This window comes from Phaseolus vulgaris, chromosome 8 (assembly GCF_000499845.2).
Source record: "Phaseolus vulgaris cultivar G19833 chromosome 8, P. vulgaris v2.0, whole genome shotgun sequence".
In the NCBI taxonomy this organism is placed as follows: Eukaryota; Viridiplantae; Streptophyta; class Magnoliopsida; order Fabales; family Fabaceae; genus Phaseolus; species Phaseolus vulgaris.
In genome coordinates, this window is record NC_023752.2 from 62,831,245 (window position 1) to 62,855,565 (window position 24,321).

General features: G+C 32.9%; 5 protein-coding genes across 7 annotated transcripts in view; 2 read left to right on the forward strand and 3 right to left on the reverse strand.

Moving 5' to 3' along the window:
* Positions 1-24,321, reverse strand: part of LOC137824096 (AP-1 complex subunit sigma-1) — a 43,856-nt gene that overhangs the window by 10,982 nt on the left and 8,553 nt on the right. The window lies entirely within an intron of this gene.
* Positions 1,936-5,527, forward strand: LOC137824082 (choline-phosphate cytidylyltransferase 2-like). Its single transcript, XM_068629535.1, has 8 exons — positions 1,936-2,272; positions 2,475-2,588; positions 2,692-2,787; positions 2,905-2,947; positions 3,037-3,192; positions 3,349-3,429; positions 4,844-4,954; positions 5,057-5,527. The coding sequence occupies exons 1-8, from the start codon at positions 2,136-2,138 to the stop codon at positions 5,273-5,275; spliced, it is 957 nt and encodes a 318-aa protein (XP_068485636.1). The 5' UTR covers positions 1,936-2,135; the 3' UTR covers positions 5,276-5,527.
* Positions 6,836-7,339, reverse strand: LOC137825460 (calmodulin-binding protein 25-like). Its single transcript, XM_068631123.1, has one exon. It carries the CDS (start codon positions 7,337-7,339, stop codon positions 6,836-6,838), a length of 504 nt encoding a protein of 167 aa, XP_068487224.1.
* LOC137826091 (uncharacterized) lies at positions 10,694-15,922 on the forward strand. 3 transcript variants are annotated; one of them, XM_068631940.1, is made up of 9 exons: positions 10,694-10,889; positions 11,110-11,203; positions 11,515-11,985; positions 12,115-12,286; positions 12,851-13,148; positions 13,829-13,901; positions 14,536-14,626; positions 15,308-15,387; positions 15,477-15,922. In XM_068631940.1, the coding sequence occupies exons 1-9, from the start codon at positions 10,867-10,869 to the stop codon at positions 15,639-15,641; spliced, it is 1,467 nt and encodes a 488-aa protein (XP_068488041.1). In that variant the 5' UTR covers positions 10,694-10,866; the 3' UTR covers positions 15,642-15,922. The 3 variants fall into 3 exon arrangements, 2 of the variants coding, with proteins under 2 accessions (XP_068488041.1, XP_068488043.1); XR_011083408.1 differs by having other exon boundaries at positions 10,726-10,889; positions 14,528-14,626; XM_068631942.1 differs by having other exon boundaries at positions 10,751-10,898.
* LOC137824093 (UDP-glycosyltransferase 82A1) lies at positions 19,523-22,428 on the reverse strand. The gene is made up of 2 exons (XM_068629547.1): positions 21,889-22,428; positions 19,523-20,721 (listed from the first exon to the last, which is right to left on the reverse strand). Exons 1-2 carry the CDS (start codon positions 22,352-22,354, stop codon positions 19,769-19,771), a joined length of 1,419 nt encoding a protein of 472 aa, XP_068485648.1. The 5' UTR covers positions 22,355-22,428; the 3' UTR covers positions 19,523-19,768.

Genomic DNA, 24,321 nt, shown 5'->3' on the forward strand with positions numbered 1-24,321 from the left:
TTGGTAGAGGATAGTCTTGGTTTGCACAAAATTTCTGAAAAATTATCCCGAAATAGTTTTTCCTGAAATTCCATGTAAGAATCTCCACTGAATTTGGGACAAAACGCAACAAATTTCAGGTCAAACGGATGAGTATTCACCCACAAAAAAAAATCAAACAGTTTCACACACAAACGAACATTCCTTTTAGCCCTGGCAGTGATGAATAAAAAATTTATTGCCAATCTTGTGGGACGAATCTGTGGCTCAAATCTCAGCCAAAACTCAGTAGACACAGTGACGAACGTCTGGTAAAGATTTCAGACCAGAATACCCAAGGAGTAAGGCGTAGTAAGTCCCAGACCGAGAGTGAACAAAACTGGTTTTCCGAAAACAAAATGTCTTGGCTTTTTTCCGCCGTATCCTTCTTTTTGTGATTTGTTTATGGACGTGCCTCCTTACCTGGGTGCAAACAACATATCAAAGTACTCGTGTGAATTTTTTCAGCGCAATACGGACCCAGGATACAATTTCGGAAAGTAGGGTGAAATCTCATAGGTTTTGGTAGAGGATAGCCTTGGTTTGCACAAAATTTCTGAAAAATTATCCCGAAATAGTTTTTTCCTGAAATTCCATGTAAGAATCTCCACTGAATTTGGGACAAAACGCAACAAATTTCAGGTCAAACGGATGAGTATTCACCCACGAAAAAAAATCAAACAGTTTCACACACACGAACCTTCCTTTTAGCCCTGACAGTGAGGAATAAAAAATTTATTGTCAATCTTGTGGGACGAATCTGTGGCTCTAATCTCAGCCAAAACTCAGTAGACACAGTGACGAACGTCTGGTAAAAATTTCAGACCAGAATACCCAAGGAGTAAGGCGTAGTAAGTCCCAGACCGAGAGTGAACAAAATTGGTTTTCCGAAAACAAAACGTTCTGGCTTTTCTTCGCCGTATCCTTCTTTTTGTGATTTGTCTATGGACGTGTCTCCTTACCTGGGTGCAAACAACATATGAAAGTACTCGTGTGTATTTTTTCAGCGCGATACGGACCCAGAATACAATTTCGGAAAGTAGAGCGAAATCTCACTTGATAGAGGATGAGTATCGAATACCAACACGTCTTTTAAAAATAGTTTTTCGACTTCATAGTTACATATTACATTCTAAGAAAACCAAAAATATGTATTCAGAATTTATTTTATCTTAGGACACCACACTTCAATATGTGAATTATTGCTAATAAAACATCACTCAAATTTATGCCTCAAATAAGAACCAAACATTCTTTAATTGTGTCTATAATTTCTTTATCAAGCTACTTTTTATCTTTAAATATATTTTTTATATTTTTCAATCTGTACTTTGTAGATTAAATTTTAATAATCTTTGAGTTAGAAAATATCAATAATTGCAATATGCATTACTTATTATAAATTTCAAATATAATTCACATTTTGAAAATAGCTTATTTGTTACGAAATTTAATTATAATACAATTTACATATTTAAAAAGAATCATATAATTTTAATACAAAAAATAAAAATGTATCTTGTAATTCATACGCTAAAATCTTTGTAAGACTAAATTTCATAATAAATAAATATTTCTGAACATATAAATTTTAAATCGGGTTTATGATAAATAGTTTATTTTTATCGAAATTATATTTGACAATGCTAATATATATTGCAATACACATTTTTAGTTATTGAGAAAACGATAATATGATTTTAGATTTAAACATTCTAACTAATGATAAGTGTGTTAGATATAGTTAATAATACAACGTGAAAAATATTTTAAAGTTTAATATGTTTATGTGACTATAATTAATGGTTTATAATGAAATTATCCTATAGGAAAAACTTACCAAATGTGTATATATAATTTATAATGAAGTAATAATATATATATATATATATATATATATATGAATTATCTCTTTTTACTTTTAAAGGTTTAGAAAAAAATTTCTTGGAGGAGGGAAAAGAAGAACATTTGAGTATTTAATAAAAAGAAAAAAGGAAAAAAAGAAAAAAGAAAAAGGATTTTGGGAAAACAGTGAAGAAGGAAAAAACGCATTCGCGAAATTACGGTTTAACGAAGGAGAAGAGGGGCGGAGCAGAGGAGCAGAGGAGAAGAGGCGAATGGCAGATCACAGCGAACAGTCGAATTCCGACACGGCGGCGCTTCCGGAGGACCGTCCCATTCGGGTGTACGCCGACGGCATCTACGATCTCTTCCACTTTGGCCACGCTCGCTCCCTCGAGCAAGCCAAGAAATCGTATGCATCATTTCCTCCTAATTTGCTACTTCATTCAATCTTATGCCTTCTGTGCCAATCACCCTCCGAGATCTGATTCATCAAGCACAATTATGCATTTTATGTGAAATCATTAATAATGAAAAATTAACAAATTAATTGAAGATTGGTAAACAAAGAAGAAGGAAGTGTTTAGCCATGGTTGCTTACCCTCGAATTTTAGGTTTCCGAATACGTATTTACTGGTTGGGTGCTGCAACGATGAAGTCACCCACAAATACAAAGGCAAAACTGTTATGACAGAGGCTGAACGATATGAATCCCTTCGCCACTGCAAGTATGATGTTTTGTTTACACAACCTTGTTGCTTCAACTCTTTCAATTTCAATTTCAATTTCAATCTCAATTTCAATTTCGATTTGGTTTCATTTTGAGAGCAGATGGGTGGATGAAGTTATTCCTGATGCCCCTTGGGTTATTAACCAAGAGTTTCTTGACAAGCACAACATTGCCTATGTGGCTCATGACTCTCTTCCGTAAGAATAATATCTCAACATCAACATGTGAATCTAGTAACTTGGATCCTTTCATTTCATTGCATATGTATGCATAATGTAATCATCCTTTTGCATTTCTCAACCCATTGTCCACAGTTATGCTGATGCCAGTGGTGCTGCCAATGATGTTTATGAATTTGTATGTATGACAAAATGTTTATTTTTTATATTATTTCCTTGTAAATTTCCCCTTTCGCTTGTACTATAAGCCGTGAATTTTGTATGTAGGTTAAATCTGTTGGGAGGTTTAAGGAAACAAAACGGACTGAAGGAATATCCACGTCAGATGTTATAATGAGGATTGTCAAAGATTATAATCAATATGTGTTGCGGAACTTGGATCGTGGCTACTCGAGAAATGAGCTTGGCGTGAGCTATGTGAAGGCATGATTTGGCATAAATCACTCTGATATATTTTACTTAAAAATTTAACAGGATACCTCTTTCAGCGAATTTTTGTGCTTATACTGATGTTACTCGTGTTGTTCCTTTGGTGAATACTCTTGTCTCTTGTGGTTTTCATTGTTTTGACTTAAATAGGAAAAGCGACTGAGGGTGAATAGAAGGTTGAAAACATTACAAGAGAAAGTGAAAGAACATCAAGAAAAAGTTGGTGAAAAGGTATGTATTGCTACCAGATATAATTTAGTTAATCAATTCAAATTAATACTTGTGTTAGGCAAAATTATTTGAATTAAATGGGATGGAAGTGTTGTAGGATGAAAAGGCATGTATAATGTAATGTAATCATCATTGAAGTAGGAGGTGAGAATGTCAAGTAAAGTTATTTGAAAATTTCCATAGTTATTCTTGGTTGGTTGTGATTCAAACTGTTATGGGACGCTGGACATGTGCTACAGGTTTTGGGACTCAATGGTTTATTTTCACAGTTTTGTCGAAGTATTGCATCTGAGGATTTCTGGGTGCTTTGTCAAGGACAAAAACATAATTAAGGAGTAAAATCAACAAAAAAATATAGAAACCCTATCTAAATTGACGCATGGTTATATTGTTTAACTATTCTTTAGAATTATGCAGTATTATTTAATTCAGAAGCATGGACTCCTAGTATTACCAAATTAATTGAATATACCTTTTCAAACATTGCGTTCCTCATATTGTGATATATTTCCTCATATGTCTTTGTTTCCATATCTTCTGTATGTTTTATTACTGGATATTGTTGGTTAGCCACTTCCTGGATATTGTTGATGTTTGATTGCTATTGTAATTAGAGAAGGGGGCCATGGGGGTGGAGAGGCGGGGATGGCAAGCCTTTGAGCACATGCTAAGTTTATGTAATTTATATTTTTTCTCGATATAACTTTGACTTGTTGCTCTCAGTTCCTAACCTTTTTTTTCTCAAACCTTCACTAACGAGTATCCTAGATCACTCTGTTTCACACTTTCACTGGTAAATTACTGGTTGTATGATTCATTGCCATGAAACCAATATCAGTCAGTTGCTTGATTGATTTGGCGTAATTCCCTATTTTAAGCTATATCCAAATATTACTTGTTTCGCCTTTTCTCCATGACCTTGCTAAGGTCATGTTAATATTTGTACAACATTAAGATTCTTGTGTGTGCATGGAAAAGACTAGAGTGAAAAAACTGGCCTTACTGTAGTTGTCTTGTAAAAGAAAATAGAGATTTGATACTATTTTAATATTATTGCATCTCTCTCTCTCTCTTTGTCTATGAGTCTGTCTCTATTAATAGTTCTTTTTGCAAAAGGAAAAATATCATTGACACCTTACATGTCAATACGACAAGATCTGTAACAATAGTTTCAAAAATCAGTATTGGGAAGCAGCTTTTTCAAATGATTGATTTTGCTAAATGTATTTCCGTAAGAAAGGAACATGAGAAAGCCTAGGTTTTTTCTATTATAAAGGCAATACTTATTGTCCTGTGGACCTAAGTATTCTCCTTTCAACATTTATGTATGCATAATAGTATCCTACCTTAACAATTATCTGTTTTTTTTAATTGAATTACGGTAAAGAAGCGTATATTTGTGTGGTTTATCCAGATCCAAATTGTTGCAAAGACTGCTGGTATGCATAGGAATGAGTGGGTGGAAAATGCTGATCGTTGGGTTGCTGGATTTCTGGAAATGTTTGAAGAAGGTTGCCACAAGATGGTGAGCTAATTTATGTGAAAAAGCTATGTAACTCTTCTGGTGTATGTAAACTACTTGTTTACTTCATCGTGTTTTTTTTTATCACTTGGTTTTACAAAACAGGGAACAGCAATTAGGGATCGTATTCAAGAGAGGTTAAGAGGTCAGCAGTCAGGTGATGGCACACTTCTTCTAGAAAACGGCAAGGACAATAACGATGATGACGAAGAGGAGTATTATTATGATGAGGAGGATGACAGTGATGAAGAATTTTTTGAAGAATATTATGATGATGATGAGCTTAATCCTCAAAATAATGGAAAAGATGAGAACCAAAAGTAGGTATACTTGGATGGATTGTTTGGTTCTCGGCAGAATGTCAATAGCACTGTCCATGCAATATCTGTAACATTATATGCATTATATGTTGGATAGTGGATTTGGAGTTGCACAAGGAAACTTTCATTTAGCTGGTGTGGTAAAAATTTTGCGTGTTGAATTGTGGTATACGTGAAAGTGTTGTTTGTGCATATGCTTAATTTTAGATGGGAAAAATACCATGACCTTTATATTAACTTAATTTTGGATTGTACATTTTGATTATCTTGTCACTCGCTTTCTTCTGTAGTAATCATGACTTGAGAGAGTACTTGTATGTATTATCAAGATTCTGCCCATTAACAAAAGACGAAGAGAATATACTATAAAAATTGCATGCCTTCTTGTAGCAAAATGCATGGTATGAATTTAAACGTAATTCATAGTGTTTAGATTAATCTTAATCGTTGACTGATATCAAATTAATTTTATAATGCCAAAACTAAAAGTTTTTTTTTCTTGAATGTAGAATAACGTGGATATTTTTATAAGTGGAAACTAATTACGAATTTACGTAATCTATTTATATTTTTAAGGATATAATTTAGAAACTAATCCTTATTGAGGGATTATATAATCTTTCTTTCATGCATAAATTGAAGTTATCTGAATGTAAAATTCGCTATAAAAGAATTGAAACTACAATCATAAAACTTAAAAATAGTTTTAATCCTTAAAAAAAATTGAAGCGTATTTGATTTTTCCCTTGAAGTTTATATATACTTTTTTCTTGCCATGGGTTTTCCCGAAAACTAATTGAAAATATAAAAAAGTAGGTAGTATAATATTTGAAACTCCATGTCACACACATCAAACTTAAGTGTATGAATAAGGTTGTGTTATATATATATAAGGTTGTGTTATATATATATATATATATATATATATATATACACAGAGAGAGAGAGAGAGATACATATAATAAGGAAGCAAGTCAAGATACGTAAAAGATTATTGGTTGGCAGAAGAAGTAATCAAATTCAAAAAGTAATATAGACTCACAACCCACATTTTTTCACTTCAATACTATTATTTTAATACCTTTTTATATTATTTAATTACAAATTTATCTTTTATTATATATATATATATATATTTATATCTATAAATTGTTCAGATTATATACAATTATGAGGTTTTCAAAGCATTATTTTCCATATCCAAAACAATTAAACTAAATATAATGGGGTAGGACTCGGATCATATAAAAAAACAAAAACAAATACACAGATTTAGGAGATGTACAACAACATCATCATCATCATTCAAATAATAATAAAAGAAAAAGAAAGAAAAAAACAAAGCTGGATTTCTGCACCAGAGAAACACATACAAACTTCCATTTCACGTTGACACCGATGGGGTTGGTCAACAAATTAGCACCTAATTATCCAAACTTGTGTTCTGCTTTGCACATGTCGCTCTCTCTCTCTCTCTCTCTCTCTCTCTCTCTCTCTCTCTCTCTCTCTCTCTCTCTGTCTCAGTGGGAACAAACTTCTAATCTCTTTCATTCCTATGGGACTATCAAGAAGACGAAGTTGGCAAGAAACGTTCCTCCATGAAAACCCCACCTCCATCATTTGTTGCTGTTGGGTTGCTCACTCTCTGAAACAAACCATTGTCTCCTCCTTCTGTGTATGCTGTTGGGTAGTGCTGCTGCTGATAAAGGTATTGCTGCTGCTGAAGAGAGTGAGAAGGGGCCAACATCAGCCCATTAGGGTTCACAGGGAGTGGACGTGGCGGCCCAAACAGATCAGACGCAGAAGGAGCGCCGGTGAACTGTTGCACCATGGCCCGGAAGTTGGTGGCGTCCGTGTTAAGAAGAGTCGTCGGAGTTCGCCTCGAGGCCCGGCAACGCCGCCTGATGGGCTTCGACACTCGGCCTTCTGGGCTCAACTGGGCCGGCGCCGCGGTGGTTGTGACGGTTGTGGCGTCGGAAACTGAAGAGGGGAGCAGCTCTTGACCGCCGGAGAATTGGGTTTGTTGATAGTAATTTGGGAAGCGATGGTTAGGAACAGAGGCAGACATGGTGTGATGAGTGGTGGAAGGAGGGAAACACAGATTGGTTTGGTGAGGAAGGAAGAAAAATGTGCAATGGTGGGCTATTTATGCTGCTTTCAATTGCTCATCCTCGCCCTTCATTTAGGGACCACGTGTTCATCTCTCCTACAACGACAACTTAATTATTATTCTATTAATAAACAAAAAAATATACTTAACCTTTTCAAATGGTGTACCGGCCGGTATCGATCGAACTAGTCTCAGTCTAGGTGACAAAAGAACATCATCAGACATAATAGATGATCAGACATACAATAGATGATAATAGTGATACTTACAGTGACATTTAATAATAATAAGTTATATTAACCTTTCGAAATATGTGGGATACATTGACAAATCAGCTGAGTACTTAAGACATTCTTTAAATATATCTATATCTCCTTACGCATGCGTAAGGTAAGATACGCTTTTATCAATTACTAATATATATTCTTTATAAAGAGTATTCGTCAGAATACCTTTTTCATATCACCCCAACCGAACATCAACATTTGTGGAATAAGACTTGAAGGAAGGAATCAAAGCATCATTGGCACGTCAACAATTGTACGTAAGGGATAAGGTATACAGAGGTGTGTAAGGTACGCTTTTGTAAATTACCAATATACACTCTTTACAGAAAGTACTTGTAAGAGTGTCTTTTTTAGGTCATCCCAATCGAGCATCAACATTTGTGGAAGAAGACTTAAAAGAAAGAATCACAACATCATCAACATGTCAGCAATTATACATTCAGTCTCAAATACTATCTAGATTCTCTTGGTTTGAAGAATCTACATAAGAATGCATGGTTTGAGTAGTATGAAAAATAAGAATGCATGGTTTGAGTAGTATGAAAAAGGAGTTCCACGATAGACAAATAATGTTGTTGATGAGTGTTTGGTTTTTAGCGGAAATGAATAATTTGATGATGTGATTGATGTAGTGAAATTAGTGAGTTTTGGATGATGAGTTGAATTAGTAAGTGTGTGTGGTGAGTGAAGTGCAATGCATGAGTTTGAGGATGCATCGAGGAAGAAGCAAGTAGTGGGGTGTTGTGTGGGTGACTTGGAGTCTTCCACCAAACTCAAATTCCGCAGACATGAAACTCCCCACCACCTTCTTCTCACCACTTTCCTCTACCTTTCTCATCAATTCAATACATTTTCTTTTCATTTTCCTTTCCATTTTACTAAAAACAAAACAATTGCATTAATCAACAAATAATGGAGAAAGAAGATGAAAAGTTGTCTACAAGAAATCAGTTATACACAGAAAAATTATACATAATTCAATTATAGAGGAAACATAAGACTAACAAAAACAAAATTCAACTAGTTTGCAATAAAAAAAAACATTTTCAACAAGTACTAATTTGACCTAATTAATTTATAATGTTATGTATGGAAGGATCTCTACCTCTTTCACACTAAAATGTGTATCACCTTAATCAAATTAAGAAATAATAACATGTATATACTAACAAATATGAATAATTAAACAATATTTACACGATATAACTATAACTAATGTTTATACATCATATTTTTTTATATAATATTATTTGGTACACCTAAACTTAAAACAAGGAAATATAAGAGCACAAAAAAAAAATTTAATTACAACTAAGTTCTAAGTTACATCATATAAAACACATTATAAAATAAAGATTCTAGTTGTTTTTTTTAATCAATGTTATGAATCTTTATTCGTATAACGATATTGGTAGATTTTTTTCATTATACTAAGAATTTTTTTAACCAAATCATTGAAATAGAGTTGATTTTGTGAAAATTATAAATTAAAAATTACAAATACAATTTTATTAAAAAAGTCGTGTTATCTCTAAAATTAAAATTTTGTCACTTTGGTATGATTTTATCTTGATAGGATAGAAATCATGTCACTTTGATTTACGACTAACATTTAATTCATAATTTTCAAAAAATTAATCTCATTTTAGTGAGATGGTAAGAATATTGTAATAATATACTAAAACACCTACAATGATATTACTAAACATCTTTATCTAAAATAATATAATTTTGAGTAAAATATATTCAATAAGTGATTAAAAGAAAAATAAGATAAAAATATAATAATCTTTCAATAATCAAAAATAAGATTGAAAATTATGGCATAAATTTCCAATATTTATAATCTTAAATGATTTGAACCTACGAATCTTTCCATCCCTTAAAATCATTCAATTGGAATGACCACAATACTCTTAAGTGACATAAATTTAATAACCAATTATTACACATTTCCTTACTTAAAAACAACTAGAAACAATAATAAAAAAACATAAATTCTTAATATTTATACCCTGACATGCCTAATATAAGTTAAAAACCTAACTTTCATCAATTATTAAAATCATGCCCATTATTTTCTATTATAATATCAAAGAAAATATTATACTTAATTATTATCTCCAAAATCAAGTTGAAATTCACAGTTTAAGATGTCAGAACCTAGTTCCATAGAAATAATTTTCTAACATAGAAAATAAATATATTAGTTTCCCAATAATTTTATTTATAAATTATATATATGCGATGATAATTAATAATCATTATCAATTGACCACATTTGTAAGATTATAATATTGAGACCAAATTCATAAAAAAAATTAGAGAGGCAAATTTGTAAAATTGAAAAAGGGGAACAAAAATACAGTTAAACTCCTATTTTGTTGATTTAGTTGGATTAACAATTATACAATATGATAAAATTGTAAACTTAATTAATAATAACTACCTAAAAAATAGTATGATGGAATGATAAAATGAAAATCCAAAAAATTCTTGAAAATGAATGTGTAACCAATTCGACATTTTTACTTTATATTGAGTTAATATTCATTTAAATAATAATAAAAAGAAGAGTTAGATGGTCTTAGTTTAAAATACAGTAACTAAATGTTAAAGACGTTTTGTTTTTATTTCTAATTTAATTTATAACTAATTAGAAGTCATCATTAATATATTTTTAAAATAATTATTAAACAGATAAATATTATATAAAATCTCTTTATAATACATAACCCATTCTATATGTGGCGTTTAACATTTTGAAATTTAATAAACATACCGTTGATATTTAAAAGGAATAATTATTTTTATTCAAAACAAAAACAAATATAAATGAGAATTTATGTTATACACTATAGTTAAATCACAGTATGAAAATTCTTATTATTTAAATAAATAAATAATACATAGGATTTAAACTATATAACTTTTTTAAGCAAAAGTTATTATTAACATTTAAGCATTTTTTATTTTTTTTTCAAAAAAGTTGTTCACATGAAGATGCATGGAAGAAAAAATGAGGAAAAGGGGCGTTTGATTGTTTATGTATATTTATTGAATCTGTGAGATGAAAAAAGACGAGAAGGAATTGAAAGAGGCGTGTGAGGAGTGGAAGAAAAGTGTGTGTGAGCAAAGTGCAGAGAAAAAACGTAAAATGGAGAATCGTGGGAGAAGTGGAAGGATCATAAAGTTGGCATGTCACGAGTTGCAGTTGGCGGGTAATAATCGTGAGTTAACAACTCCAAAAAAGTGTTTAATCTTTTCATTTTCGTTCATTAATTAATTAATTGTTTGAATCAAAGGAACCCTAATCCTTCTTCCGATCGGTATCATCATTGTCACCTCCTTTTCCTTCCATTATTATAATGCTACTCACAATTCAATCAAAATATAACACGCATTATGGCATTTGGGCATTTGATGCGGAAACTGTAACAGTTTTGCCAAAGCATTTCTTTGGATGGAAAATAGAGGTGACGGTGCTGATGCTGATCTTCAATTTCACGCTCATTTTGTTCCGGATCCTTCCCAGGTTACTCTAATTTTATTTTATTTTTCACCCTGGTTTGGGTTTGATCTGAATAATCGTAATCTCACTGCTGACTTAATTCTGCGTTTTGTTTTTCATTCCAGAATTTTTTTTTTTCTGGGTGTGGCAGTGCAAAATAATCTGATTTTATTTGTTTTTTGGGGATTGATTAGCATTAGATTACCATTGTTTTAGCCATTTAGTGTTAACTGGATAGAGTAAAGTATTGATTAATTATAATAGCATGGCATCGTTAAAGGAATATAAAGAAACAGGTTCAGCTCTGAATTTAGTTTGATTTCATGGCATTGTAGAGATGTAGTGGAAATGAAGAGGGTGACAAGGTGTCCAAGATAACTCAGCCCAGACGACCTAATCTATCCTCACTGCAAATACCAGCTTGGTCCTTAGATATTGCATTATCTACTTTTGCAAAGACTGATGGTCCTTCAGTTTCACGATCAAGTCCTGGTTCCACTAGAGGACTTCCTCCAAGGCCAAATTCAGCCAAAGTCAGGTCTTCAATGAGAACTTCACTTCCTCTGAGGAGCATTAAGACAAATACTTCTTCCCAGGATATTGAAAGGACAGGTCTAATAGTTCCTAAAACTCCCTCGTCAGATTCTCCTTCGGATAAACCTTCCAATTCAATTCATCTGTCTCTTATAAGTAAGGTCTTCTCCCCATCAACAAAAGGTGCACACTCGTTACCAGTTACTCCATTTGCAACTTCAGCTTCAGAGAAGGCAGATGGAGGACATTTTGTGTCTGATTCTGGTTCAAGTGTATGTTTCCACTGTTCATTCTTGTCTCAAGACCAAAACAACTACTTTTACACTGTACTTACTTTTTAACATTTTGTAAGTGAAAAAAAACATATGTTGCTTACTATATGCCTTTTTCTTGTTGTGTAGAAAACGGGCGTTCATCCGCATTTGACTCGATCGTTTTCAGTCCCAGCTAATGGCAAAACCACTGGTTTAAGGGTTACTGATTCCAAGGGCTTAATTCGTGTAATTTCAGCAAAGCCACATCTTCAAACTGTTCGTATAAACTCAACTGATGGTGGTTTTGTTCCAGAGATCGGTAATTTCACAAAATATATGGAATTTACAAAGTTTTCTTCTAAATGTCCCTTTTTTGTAAATTTCCTGATCAACATTATGCGTAATATGAAATGTTGTGTCATTTGACAATCAACAAGTATTTGATATCGAGTTGAGCACTAAAACCATATAATCTAAACCATAAATTAAATGAAATTAGCAACATTAATATAGAGGAAAGGAAATAGAGGTTTCCTGGACATATATAATAATCTAAAGAAATCCCTTTCATTTTATTGCAGTGGACTCTCCCAATTAAAGAAAGAAATAATAATCCTGAAGTTTATAATGATGTTAGCTGTTAATTATAATTTACAATTTTGATTTTAGGGTTTAGTTTAAAGGTTAGATTGTCTTTTTTCTGTGTTAGGATTACTTGATATTTAAATAGAAACAGGTTAATAAGGGAGTGGAATTTTTTATACCATGATTAATTTTTTTAATCAATTTTCTATTCTCATTGTTATCTAGGTATTGTTAAGCATATGCTTAAATCTGTCCTGGTTCTCCATTGTGTCTTTTCACTCTGTTCTTTCCTTTTCAGCCATTGAAGATGCCACTGAGGATATTCCAGAAGAACAAGCAGTTTGTAGGATTTGTTTGGTGGAGCTTGGGGAAGGAGGGAATACACTTAAGATGGAATGCAGTTGTAAAGGTGATCTTGCACTTGCTCACCAGGAATGTGCAGTGAAGTGGTTTAGTATAAAGGGAAACAGGACCTGTGATGTCTGCAAGCAGGAAGTCCAAAACCTCCCAGTAACACTGTTGAAAATTTTCAATCGTCAAACTACTGTTAGACAGACATCAAATGTGCCACCGCAGACAGAAGTAGTTTATTACAGGTATGATTAATTATGTCTGTGTTTGTCATTTGTGTGTTCAATTAGCACTTAAACTGACATATAAGAGACCTAAAGTGTTATTGTCATGTTTATCTGATAGGTCTTGTGTTCCAGACTTTGACTTCTATTAGAATATACAAGGCTAGAAGTCCCAAGTATCTTATTTGGTTTATCTATGTTATTAGGGCTGCTGGGCTGATTATAAACTATATAAAGTTGTAGATCTTAACAATTTGGGGTTGTTAAATGCTGCAGCTTCAGTTTACTTGCACACATGAGTCGGTTGCATTAAGATATGGTCTTATTGTTTGGCATCCTCTTTTCGTTTTAAGGAAAAGAAAGAATACAAGGAAAGAATTACAAAAAATAATGCTAACCAAGTGACCTCAATAACTCTTGAGGGAGGTTAATTGAGTTTTTTTGAAGAAGGTTTAGTGCTAAACCTTTGATTGCAAAACATTTAATTTCCAAAAAGTAGATATAGAAAGTAAGTCCAGAACCCTTAATCCCTTATAAGTTAACAAAATAAAACATAAACTTAGAAATAAATAAGGAGTCTAGTTTCGGTCCTTAAGTCTCACCCAAGAGTTCTCCACTATACCAAAGTATTATAGAGCAACATATGACAAATCACCAGTGAATTTCCTTAATTGTAATTCTGACTATTTCACGCATGACAGGATCTGGCAGGATATACCAGTACTGATCTTGGTCAGCATGCTTGCTTACTTTTGTTTCCTAGAGCAACTACTGGTATGCTTTTCTTTGTACCTGCAATGAAGTTTATGGTGACTGGCTAATTGCTGCATGCATCAAGTTATGATTTTGGGCTTGTTGCATCCAATGGTCACATTGTCATATACACGAGAAACTTACTTATGAAAGTTTATTTTCACCAATTTGTAGTAGTCAATTGGTGATTTAAAAGCATTAACTCATTTACTGTAAGTATAGAATTTTTCTCACTTAACAAATGTAGGAAAATTTCTTTATTTTGGAGCATAAAGAACACGGAGCACATATTTGGTGCTGAAGGAGTGGAAAAAAGTGCTTTATATTTTAGGTAGTTTGTAGGACCAAATTTAAACAAATGTTTTTTTTTTGCATTCTATTATTTTGTTCAATTTACTCGTTAATTATTGCATTTGCATATAATTCATTTTTTGTACCTGTGTGTGTTCTGGGTAGTAAAAAAGGGAGATATTGCTTCTTTGCCTATTTATTACTTACTACTAATATTGAAGGCCATACGTATAATACTTTTTGTATGAGAGCACTTGGATATCATTTTGTATATACTTCATTTATTTATTCTAGTTTTGTCTTCCTTTGTTAACACTTTAACGTGTGAAATGTATGCCTGACCCAATGGTTTCTAGTCTACCAGGTTTCAGAGTTGGGCCCCCGTGCTCTTGCCATTTCATTACCTTTCGCCTGTGTTTTAGGTTTCCTTTCATCTATGATTGCATCAACTATGGGTAAAGTTGCTTTCTTCTGTCCTCCGTAGTAGCATTTCAAAGTCATTTTATGTTTTAAGTTTCCTTAGTTTTCCCTTTTGCTTTCATTTTTGTGCTGGTTTTTATTTATATTATTTATGAAGCATGAAAATGAATTGTATTGAAGTACAAACCTGTAAATGTCATACCTTATGTGAGTTTTCCCTACCACCAAAAGAATTGAAAAAGTAATAAGGTCTGTGCAAAGGAGTTGAACATTCTCAACCTAAGATTGGTTGGGAAACTTAAAAAGAACACCCCTACCAACCAAACACCCCAAGTGTCTAAGTGTGGTTTATCAAGGAAGAATGCATTTTCAAGTATTTGGCTTTGGGCAAAGGGGGTTACAGTTAAGTCTGGTGAGTTCAAAGAAACAGTTTTTTTGGGTTTTGGCAAATGGGGGAATACAGCCAAGTCCGGTGAGTTCAGAGATACAAAATTTATATCTCCCGCAATATCTGATTAGGATTTTATAAAATGGATAAAATGGTAAACGAAGTTGACATAGTCCATTGTTTCTGACATTAAAATTGATTAGAACGAGACCCATACTCTAATTTTCCCGCTCATTGGACCTTCTGAAGTTGAATCAATCCCTGTGTAGTAGACCATATGATACCTAGTCATTATTTTCTCATTAACACAAGTGATGTTGTGGTGCAGTGAGCAGAAGTTTCGTTTGGGCCTATGCCTGCTTCCAGTTTGCAATTCTTATCCTCTTAGCTCATGTATTTTATACAATTGTAAGATCATATAACTTCTTGAAGATATTTGGAATTCGGTGAGAATAAATAAATATATTTTGACATGCATCTTTTTTTCACTTTTGTAGCTCAATTTAAATGCAATTCTCTCGATTCTCCTTTCCTCGTTCATTGGGTTTGGGATTGCAATCGGTATGAATCATCTGGTTATGGAATTTATTGAATGGAGAAAGAGTAGGAGGATTCAATCCTCCATGGAGAATGTGAACATGACAAGGCAGCAGCAGCATTGACAGCAAAATCAAGGAGAACATTGCAGCATCATAGCAGTCTTCCTCAACTGACAATTACTGCCAAGATTTTTGTTCTTTTTTAACTTATTTTTTTACACTACATTCAAACATCAGGATTTCCACTTGAAGGTGTGAACCAAGATTTGAACGGTCCATTAACATAGTTAAACGTGACTTTCGTATACTATGTTCTTTCCTTTTACTCACAAACGATCTTATAATGTAATTCAACCAATTTAATGGAACACCCTTGAGTGTGTGAATAAAATGAAAATTTGCAAGTCTAGGAAAAGCTACTCGTATGACAAATAAAGGAAAAAGTCGTTAGGTGTCTTAGAATGCATGAATTTCAGGTAAGCAGTTCTGGTTTATATTTATTAAATTGGAAAATATAAAGGAAAACCTACGACAATAAAAGGATTTATCAATGTACATGTACACTAATACGACGTATAATCTCTAAAATATAATATACAGAGATACATATCTATCTATTATATAAATTGATAATAAAGATTTATGTTTATGAATATGCTTTAGTTTTTTTAGCAGAAAGATCTTTCTTATGATTAGTTCAAAAAGATTTGTTCATTATTTTTATAATCATAATAAAAATTTATACAATAAATTTGAATTTTTAAAAAATTAATGTTTTTTTTAAATTGTGTTACAATCATGTTATAATTGTTAGAAATCCAACAAATATTTTTTGAATTGGACCGTGTTCTATGAGTGTTGCTTTCTGATATATGTATCTGACATGAATACAATAAGCGTATCCGAGCCATAGAAATTTATACCAACACAAAACTATGAAAGTGTTAAAAGAACCATTTTTATTTATGCCAGCATCTTTTTGTAAAAGAAGTTAGTTGACAGATTGGTATGCCGTATGTTTGTTGAAATTTAATGATTAATGATAAAATAATAATAAGTGAATAGAAGTAACCCATTAAGTGAAATAGTTAAGTATGAAATTGAGGCCTAGATGCTACAAATATCCATAGGCTGAAAATATCTTGGTAGGACATTAGGCCGACACAGTGGAGCACATGATTCTTAGATATTTCACTCTCTCTTGATCATCAAGTAGAACAACCATGCACGACTTCATAACACACACGTGGAACATGACACATGAGAACACTTCCACACTCTTCACATGCCACCACCAAAACTATCTACTCTCTTCACTTTTAACAAACTACGATTCTACTTCAAATTCACACCACTTCTATCATATCTCAACAAAAAGAGAGAATTGGAGATGAAGAATGTGATAGCAAAAATTACAAAAGTACGACTTACAGGGATTGGGTGGTGGATATGATAACTGAGAACGGAAGGAAATAGTTAAAAATGTGATATTGAAATTGTTGGATTATGGGTGGAGTCTCTTGGCATCTATAAATCGAAGGTTTCTGTTAGTTTTTAAGTTTTATTGGCTTTCGTTAGATGTTGAGGGTTCTAAGATTATAGATCGAGTTTATTGGAAGTTTATAAATCGAAGGTTACCTATACTTTAGGGATGAGTAGTTGTAAGGTTGGGGTTGTAAGATTATGGACCGAGTTTATTGAAAGTTTATAAATCGAAGGTTACCTGTAGTTTAGGGGTTGAGTGGTTGTAAGGTTATGAGTCGAGCTCATCGGTACTTATGAGCCTATATTTCCCAATCAAGGTATTTATGGGATACGAGAAGAAAATCATGGTAATTGATAGATATGCGAGATCAAATTGATAGATATGTGACGAAGAAACGGAAAGAAACTCCTACATAAAAAACAGTGGAGATGGATCATCAAAAGACAATATTTCAAGGTTAAAAACCATTATTTCTAACTAATCTGTATGTTCTAGGAAGAAGACATCTCTCTTAGTTAGAACGGAAAGAACACAGAAGAATGGTAGAATACACGAAAACACATAGAAAGTAAAAGCAAGTAAGTAAGGTGGAGGAAGTAGCCTAATTTCCAATTTGGGGAAGAATGCAGTTTGGAAGAGCAACAATGGTAGGTGTCATGTTATAGAAGCCACATGTGTAATACCTATCCTACCTAATCTCTCTAACCATATTCAATACTTTTCCCATGTGTAACTCATTTCCCACACACTCTAATTCATTCTTTCCCTTTTATATCTATATATTTCTCTAACCTTCAAATCTCTGTCTCTTCCTGTCTTTTTTCACTTCTCCAATATACTTCCATTTTTCACTTTTCCAGTTAACAATATATGAAGAGAAACTGCTATCTCCATCTTCCTCTTCATTCTTCCTCTTCTCATCCTTCAATGCAAGCAACCTCCACTCTTTCTTTTCAATTTTTTCCTTCATACTTGTCTATTACATGTCTCACCAGTATCCACTTCTTCTTTCTTGTTCACTAATTTCTTCATTTTCTGCAAGATATTTGTAGGAATGGGACGTTCAACATACACAATAAACTTGCAGCTATTCTGCATAATGAACGCCACTGCATTTTTGACACTACTGAACTTCAGGTATTATTCATTAACTTGCTTTAAAGAAATATTTGCTTGTTTTTTCAAAGTCCTTTTCATGCAATTTGATTTACCTTTTAAAAGGAATAAATAACTTAGATTGTAAGTAAACATGTTGTATTTCATTGCATTTAAAATAGTTGTATTCTCTTTCTACTAATAATCAAGCCACAGATGAATTGAATAATGTAAACCCTTTTAATAAATATCATGCCTTTTTTCCTGGGTAAAAAAATATAACTGTTTTTTTGCAATCCTGTATCCCTTCAACATTGGTTAATTAATTTTTTTATGAAAAAGTTCTGGTTTTATAATAAATTTATGTCACTGAGTTGTTCTTTCTTGAAATGTGCTTTTTGTTCTCTTCCCATACTGATAATTGTATTAAAAGAAGTGTGCTTTATCTTTTCTCTAAATCTGGAAAATAATTGAATGGGCATTTAGCTCACAAAATGGGAGAAAATAATGATTAAATTTGTTGTTAATTAAATTAAATGATTGTGGTTAAACCAAATGCATAGTCTAAAAAGAAAATATATAAATGCAGTCAAAAAGCATTAGGTAGATAGATAGTGTTAGAATTTGTTAAATTTTCTGTTTAAAATCTCTGCTTTATGCTCTTTTTCAGATTGATGTCTTATTTATATAATGATTAAAGTACTTTTGAAATATTTTTATTATTTATTTGTTTATTATTGATAAAAAAAATAATGCAGGCAAGAGCAATAATATGGTTGGCAAGTCGAGAAATGGTGGAAAACAGCAGCTTGCGTTCTGAAGCATTATTAGTACATATTTCACCACACCTCTCCATAAAGAAATCACTTCAGAATTTTCTGCAGAGGAGAAACAAACGAAAAAGTTCTCAAAGGAACAATCACAAAAATTAGTGAATTTTTATATTTATATATATGATGCTGGGTTGGAAGAGTCCTTCTTCATTCAAGAAATATTAGTCTCCAGATACAGACTTTCATATATATATATATATATATATAGATCACAGTTTTACTTCTCTTTACTGATACATGTTAATTCAGCTTTGCATTTGCATGTTAAAAGTGCTTTTTATTTTAGTCACTTGTAGGTGATGGATCTAGATCCAATTATATAGTCGATTTATGAATCATAACACCAGGAATGTTAAGGGATTTTAAATTAACTAGTTTTGAATGAATCATGACAGAATATAAAAAAAGTTATGGTGAATTTTATCAATATCATACCATTAAAAAATATCATCTCTTATATAGCAGTTGAGGGTGTACTATCTTGAGTGTTCAAAAATTTAAGATAGAGTAATTCTTTTATATGCTGGAACACCACTCAGCTCAGGACTTAAAGGAGTGTAGCGAAATCAAAATTTGGTGATATCCTATAATACACACAAAAGGGGAAATTATCATTATACTTCTTCCATTAAAAATATACATAGATTGAAGTGAAGTAGCCATGGGCATCACAGAGCCTAAGGACTCCTTCTGAAAAATATAACATTGTGGATAGTTTCAGAACTCTCCACCTCAACTCAATTTTTGGGTGAGGGTCCCTTCACAAAGGCCTGCATTCCTCCCTGCAGTCCAAGTGTTTGATGAAAAGTCGAGTCGTTTCAGTCCAATGTATGTAGTTATAGCACATTTTTGTTGTTGGAGGAATAACAAGGAATATTGATTTGAGTTGCATCTTGAGTAACAGCAGTTGTTGAAGATGCCCTCTTGAGATCTTTTATGAAGGTTTTGAAGATGAAAGCTCCGGTGTTGTTGTTACCAGCCATGATTCTTTGATTCAGTGTTTTCAATCGCCCATCCATCTCCTCATCTTCTATCACCCTTGCAATTCCTTCTTCAACATCCTTTGCCTCCACCCCATTCAGTTTCAAACCTACCCTCCAAACCTCAACAACAAAAGCACAGTTCACAAACTGGTCCCCTGCCACAGGGTAGCACACCAATTTCTTTTCGAACTGCAAAGCCTCCAATATGGAATTCCACCCACAGTGTGTGATGTAACAAGCCACAGAGTTATGCTGCAAAATCTGTTTCTGGGGTGCCCAGTTAACCACTCTGCCTCTCTCTTCTTTCTCAACCCTTTCCAAGAATCCATTTGGCAAGCCTTCACGCCAACTCGATCTCAATACCCAAATGAAGGGCCTACCTGAAGCTTCAAGTGCCACTGCCAAATTTCTCACCTTGGCTTCCCCAATTGGACTCACCCAACTGCCGAATGAGATGTACACCACTGACTTGGTCTTCTGCTTTTCCAGCCACTTCAAGCAGCTCAAATCTTCCTCCCAAAAGCTCACACTTTTTCTTATGCCATTCCTGCATATAGGGCCTATTGGCAACACGCGTGGACAACCTTCTGAACTCAACTTCCTGTTTGCCAATTCAAGTTTGCTTTCATCAGGAAAGGAATTCACCAGCAGCCATTTCAGAGCACTTGACCTCTCCAAAGTTCTTTTCCAAAATCTAAATCTTGCTTTCCTTGCAGCTTCTGTTCCAACAAGCCATGGTAGATCCTCAGTTGAAATCACCGGTAGCTCAGGATGAAGGCTAAATTTCCCCTCACGTTGCGGAAGTCCTGCAAGAGAAAAACACAGGGCAAGATCACCATCTATTGGCAAGAACCAAGGGTATAAAATACATAGATAGATAGATAGAAAATAATATCCTATAAAAATTGTTTGCTGTGAGATCATAGGGCCGATCCTGTTAATAGGGTGAAACGGCTCGGATATTGAATAAGTAAGGGAAGAATCTCATGGGGAAAGACGTTAATAAAGAGAATAAGTTGGATATCTAGAATAGAGAATAATGATGAAATAAATACTAAAGAAAATATTAGATAGAAGGATGACTTAGTATAAGAAAGAGGAGAGGTAACTATTGAGTCGGAAACTACTGTTTCTTGATTAAACTTGATGTTTTAGAGTGTGAGATAAACAGTGCTAGAATATCTATGTATCTATGTATATGTATGTAATCTTCATTCATTTGGTAAACAGTGCTAGGCTAACAGGGACTTCAAAATAACATTTCATTTGACTGCGTAGGAATCATCTCAGTATCCGACACTATTTCCTGTTATTGCTGTTCATGTCATTATCAGCACGCACAACCTCGGACTTCCAATCATAAACAACTGCAAATTATTGAGTCTGAATCTCATTTTTTGGACGGAAAGGAGTGAGTGCAAAAAACACTAATAACCTTTGTATATAATCTTAAACAAAACAAGATGTAGGGACAAAAGGTAGCAAAGTGTCATTAATATCTTATTTTATCTATCACAGTTCCTCGTCAATAAAAAAAACATAAACATCACTTTCATGTAATTTTTACAGACATAAAATTTAAGAAAAAACTATTTTCAAAATCCATATTTTCAAAAATATTGAATTAAATTAATAAAGTGGTTGTAGGAGGTAGGATAAATTGAAGATATGATATGAATAAAGTTTATAGATAAAGCGATTTTTGCAGGTGATATTGTATTCATATTCAGATTAAAACTAAAGATGAGATTTGCACCCAGTTATATAGTTTATGTAAAATCAGATTATAAGATGAGATTTGTACTCAGTTATATATATTACTGGAGAAAAAGAGTATTTTATATCTAGTTATATACTATAAAATATCGTAATCTCTCTGGTAAACATGAAATTTGATGGTGTAACAGAAAAGAAAAAAGTGTTTGGTATTGCATTGTTTATGGAAGAAAGAAGTAAAAAGGTGAAGGAAAGACCAGTGTGAGAAAGGAGGCGACGGTGGAGCATGAGAGGAATGGAAGCAATGAAGAGATAAGTAGCGAACATGGCGGGCCAGAATCCAGCAGTAGGGATTCCACAGCGGTGGGCTGCTTCTATGGCACAAGATGCCAACAGGTCAACCACCACGCACGCCACCTCATCACCCTCTCCACGTACCTTCTCTATCAGCCCTTCCAACTCCCTCCCCATGCTCTTCTCCATCGCAGATTCCATCGCAAAGAAATCCGGGCTTTCCTCCTGGCCCACTCCATCTCCCAGGCCCACCCACCGCATCTCCTCCTCCTCCTCGCCGTGAAGCTGCCGGTGAATAGAGCGGGGAAGGACAATAAGAGGGTGAAATCCTTGGGCCGCGAAGGCCCAGCCCAGGTTTTGCATGGGAGTTACATGTCCCTGTGCCGGATACGGAACCAGTATCACTATTTCCTTCTTCACTTCCTTCATCTTTCTTCTTTCTTCTTTCTTCTTTCTTCTTCCTTTCACTGCAATCCAATCACACCTATTTATATTATTTTTCAAATGCAAGCTGCTGCATGCGTGTGAAGTGCACTGCGCCAAATGCACATGTGCCTCAAAAACTCCATAACCATTATAAATGCAAATCATCAAAGTTAACTTCTATACAACTAAGTTAAGTTTTTATGTCATACATTTCAATATGAACATATGATAAATAATAAATGTATAATTAAATGATATAGAAAATATTAAAATAATAGCATTAATGATTGTGTAAAAAATAATATGGGTTGTCATGCACAGTTAAAACCCATTATCCAATCATTAACACCTTTCTTTAGCTATTATTTATTAGGGTTGTTGTAAACTAAGATACCTAAAACAACACATGTTAGACGCTATTAAGTGGAGAATGGAATAAGGTGAGAATATAGTAGAGTTTTAGTGGCCACTTAGAAAACATGCACTTTTTTTTATCAACAAAAAATAAATATATATACATCACAATATCTTTCAAACAACTATACATCATATATACACATTAATTATAATTCTCACTCTCATTCTTAGTGAGTTAGATTTTGAAAATGTTAAAATTGTATGGAAAATTTGAGTCCTTTTACATTGATAAAGAAGAAACGAAAAGGATATAGTAATGGTGATAAAAGGTCAGTGATGTGTGATGAGAGTTTATGATTAGATGAAAATGAAAAAGTTGAAATGATGTGTTTGGTGGGGTGGAAACAACTAGATAACGTAGGTTAGGCATCAATCCATTTTTGCATCATATCAAAATCTTTAATCGCCACGCCCGTTTCCTATTTTTTATTATATATACCATAATTACAACACTCACCCTACTTTTATATGCATTATTTACACAATATAACTCCTCCATTGCTATAATAACTAACCACTACCCTTATAAACCTTCACATTTCACATATATCAAAACTCTTCCAACCTAAATTTTATATTTCAGATCATCAATATTTTATATATTGTCTCGTAGTGTTGGAGATCCCACATCGACTAGAGATAAGAACATTTCATTGTATATAAGTGGGTGCAAACCTCAATCCTAAGAACCGGATTTATAGAGTTGAGTTAAACTTAAAGTCCACTTTGTAACATGCCATTCTGGAGGAGCAGTTGATTCAGCAATTTCTAGTCTTCATCTATCTGGTGTTTCATCCATTTAAGGATATTTCATTATATATAAGTGGGGTTGAGTTATGTTTAAGTTCACTCTGTAACAAATAGTTCTATATTATGATTTCATCTTTAAAAGAGAAAATTAGGAAAAAAAATATGTTTATATGGTAATTGATTTTAGTGTAAGTATTGAATGTATTAAATTGTTATTGATTTCGACTCTAAATAATTAATTATTGGATGTAAATGAATATAATATAATTATATTAAATATTATATGAAAAAGTAAAATTATTTATTTTATTTTACATGTGACATGTATTAATTATTATAAAGAGTAACACAATATTTGTAAAGATTGTGACTACAATAATGAAATTGTAACAACTCTACAAAAGAAATTATTCTAAGTTCTCACTTCCGTGGCGAAATATTAGCCTCTATTAAACTGGAAAATAAATAATAATAAAAAGTACATTATGCACTATTATATATATAACACTAACTTTTAATATTTTTTTCTCCCTTTACTATATTATTACGTTACCTATTATAATATTTAGGGTTTCATTCTAAAAGCATCGTGTAATAATGAGTGGTTCTCCTATTTGAAAATTAAAAATTTTCAGCTAAGAAAATATTTTCAAAATAACAATAGTTTTTTAAAACACTACAAATATAGCTTTTCAGGTATTAATACAATTGATCTGTGTTTTGATAGTAAAATAAATGACAATACCCAATTCAATCAAATAAGTTGAATTCAATTCAATCAAACCTTCATTGTGCATAATTAA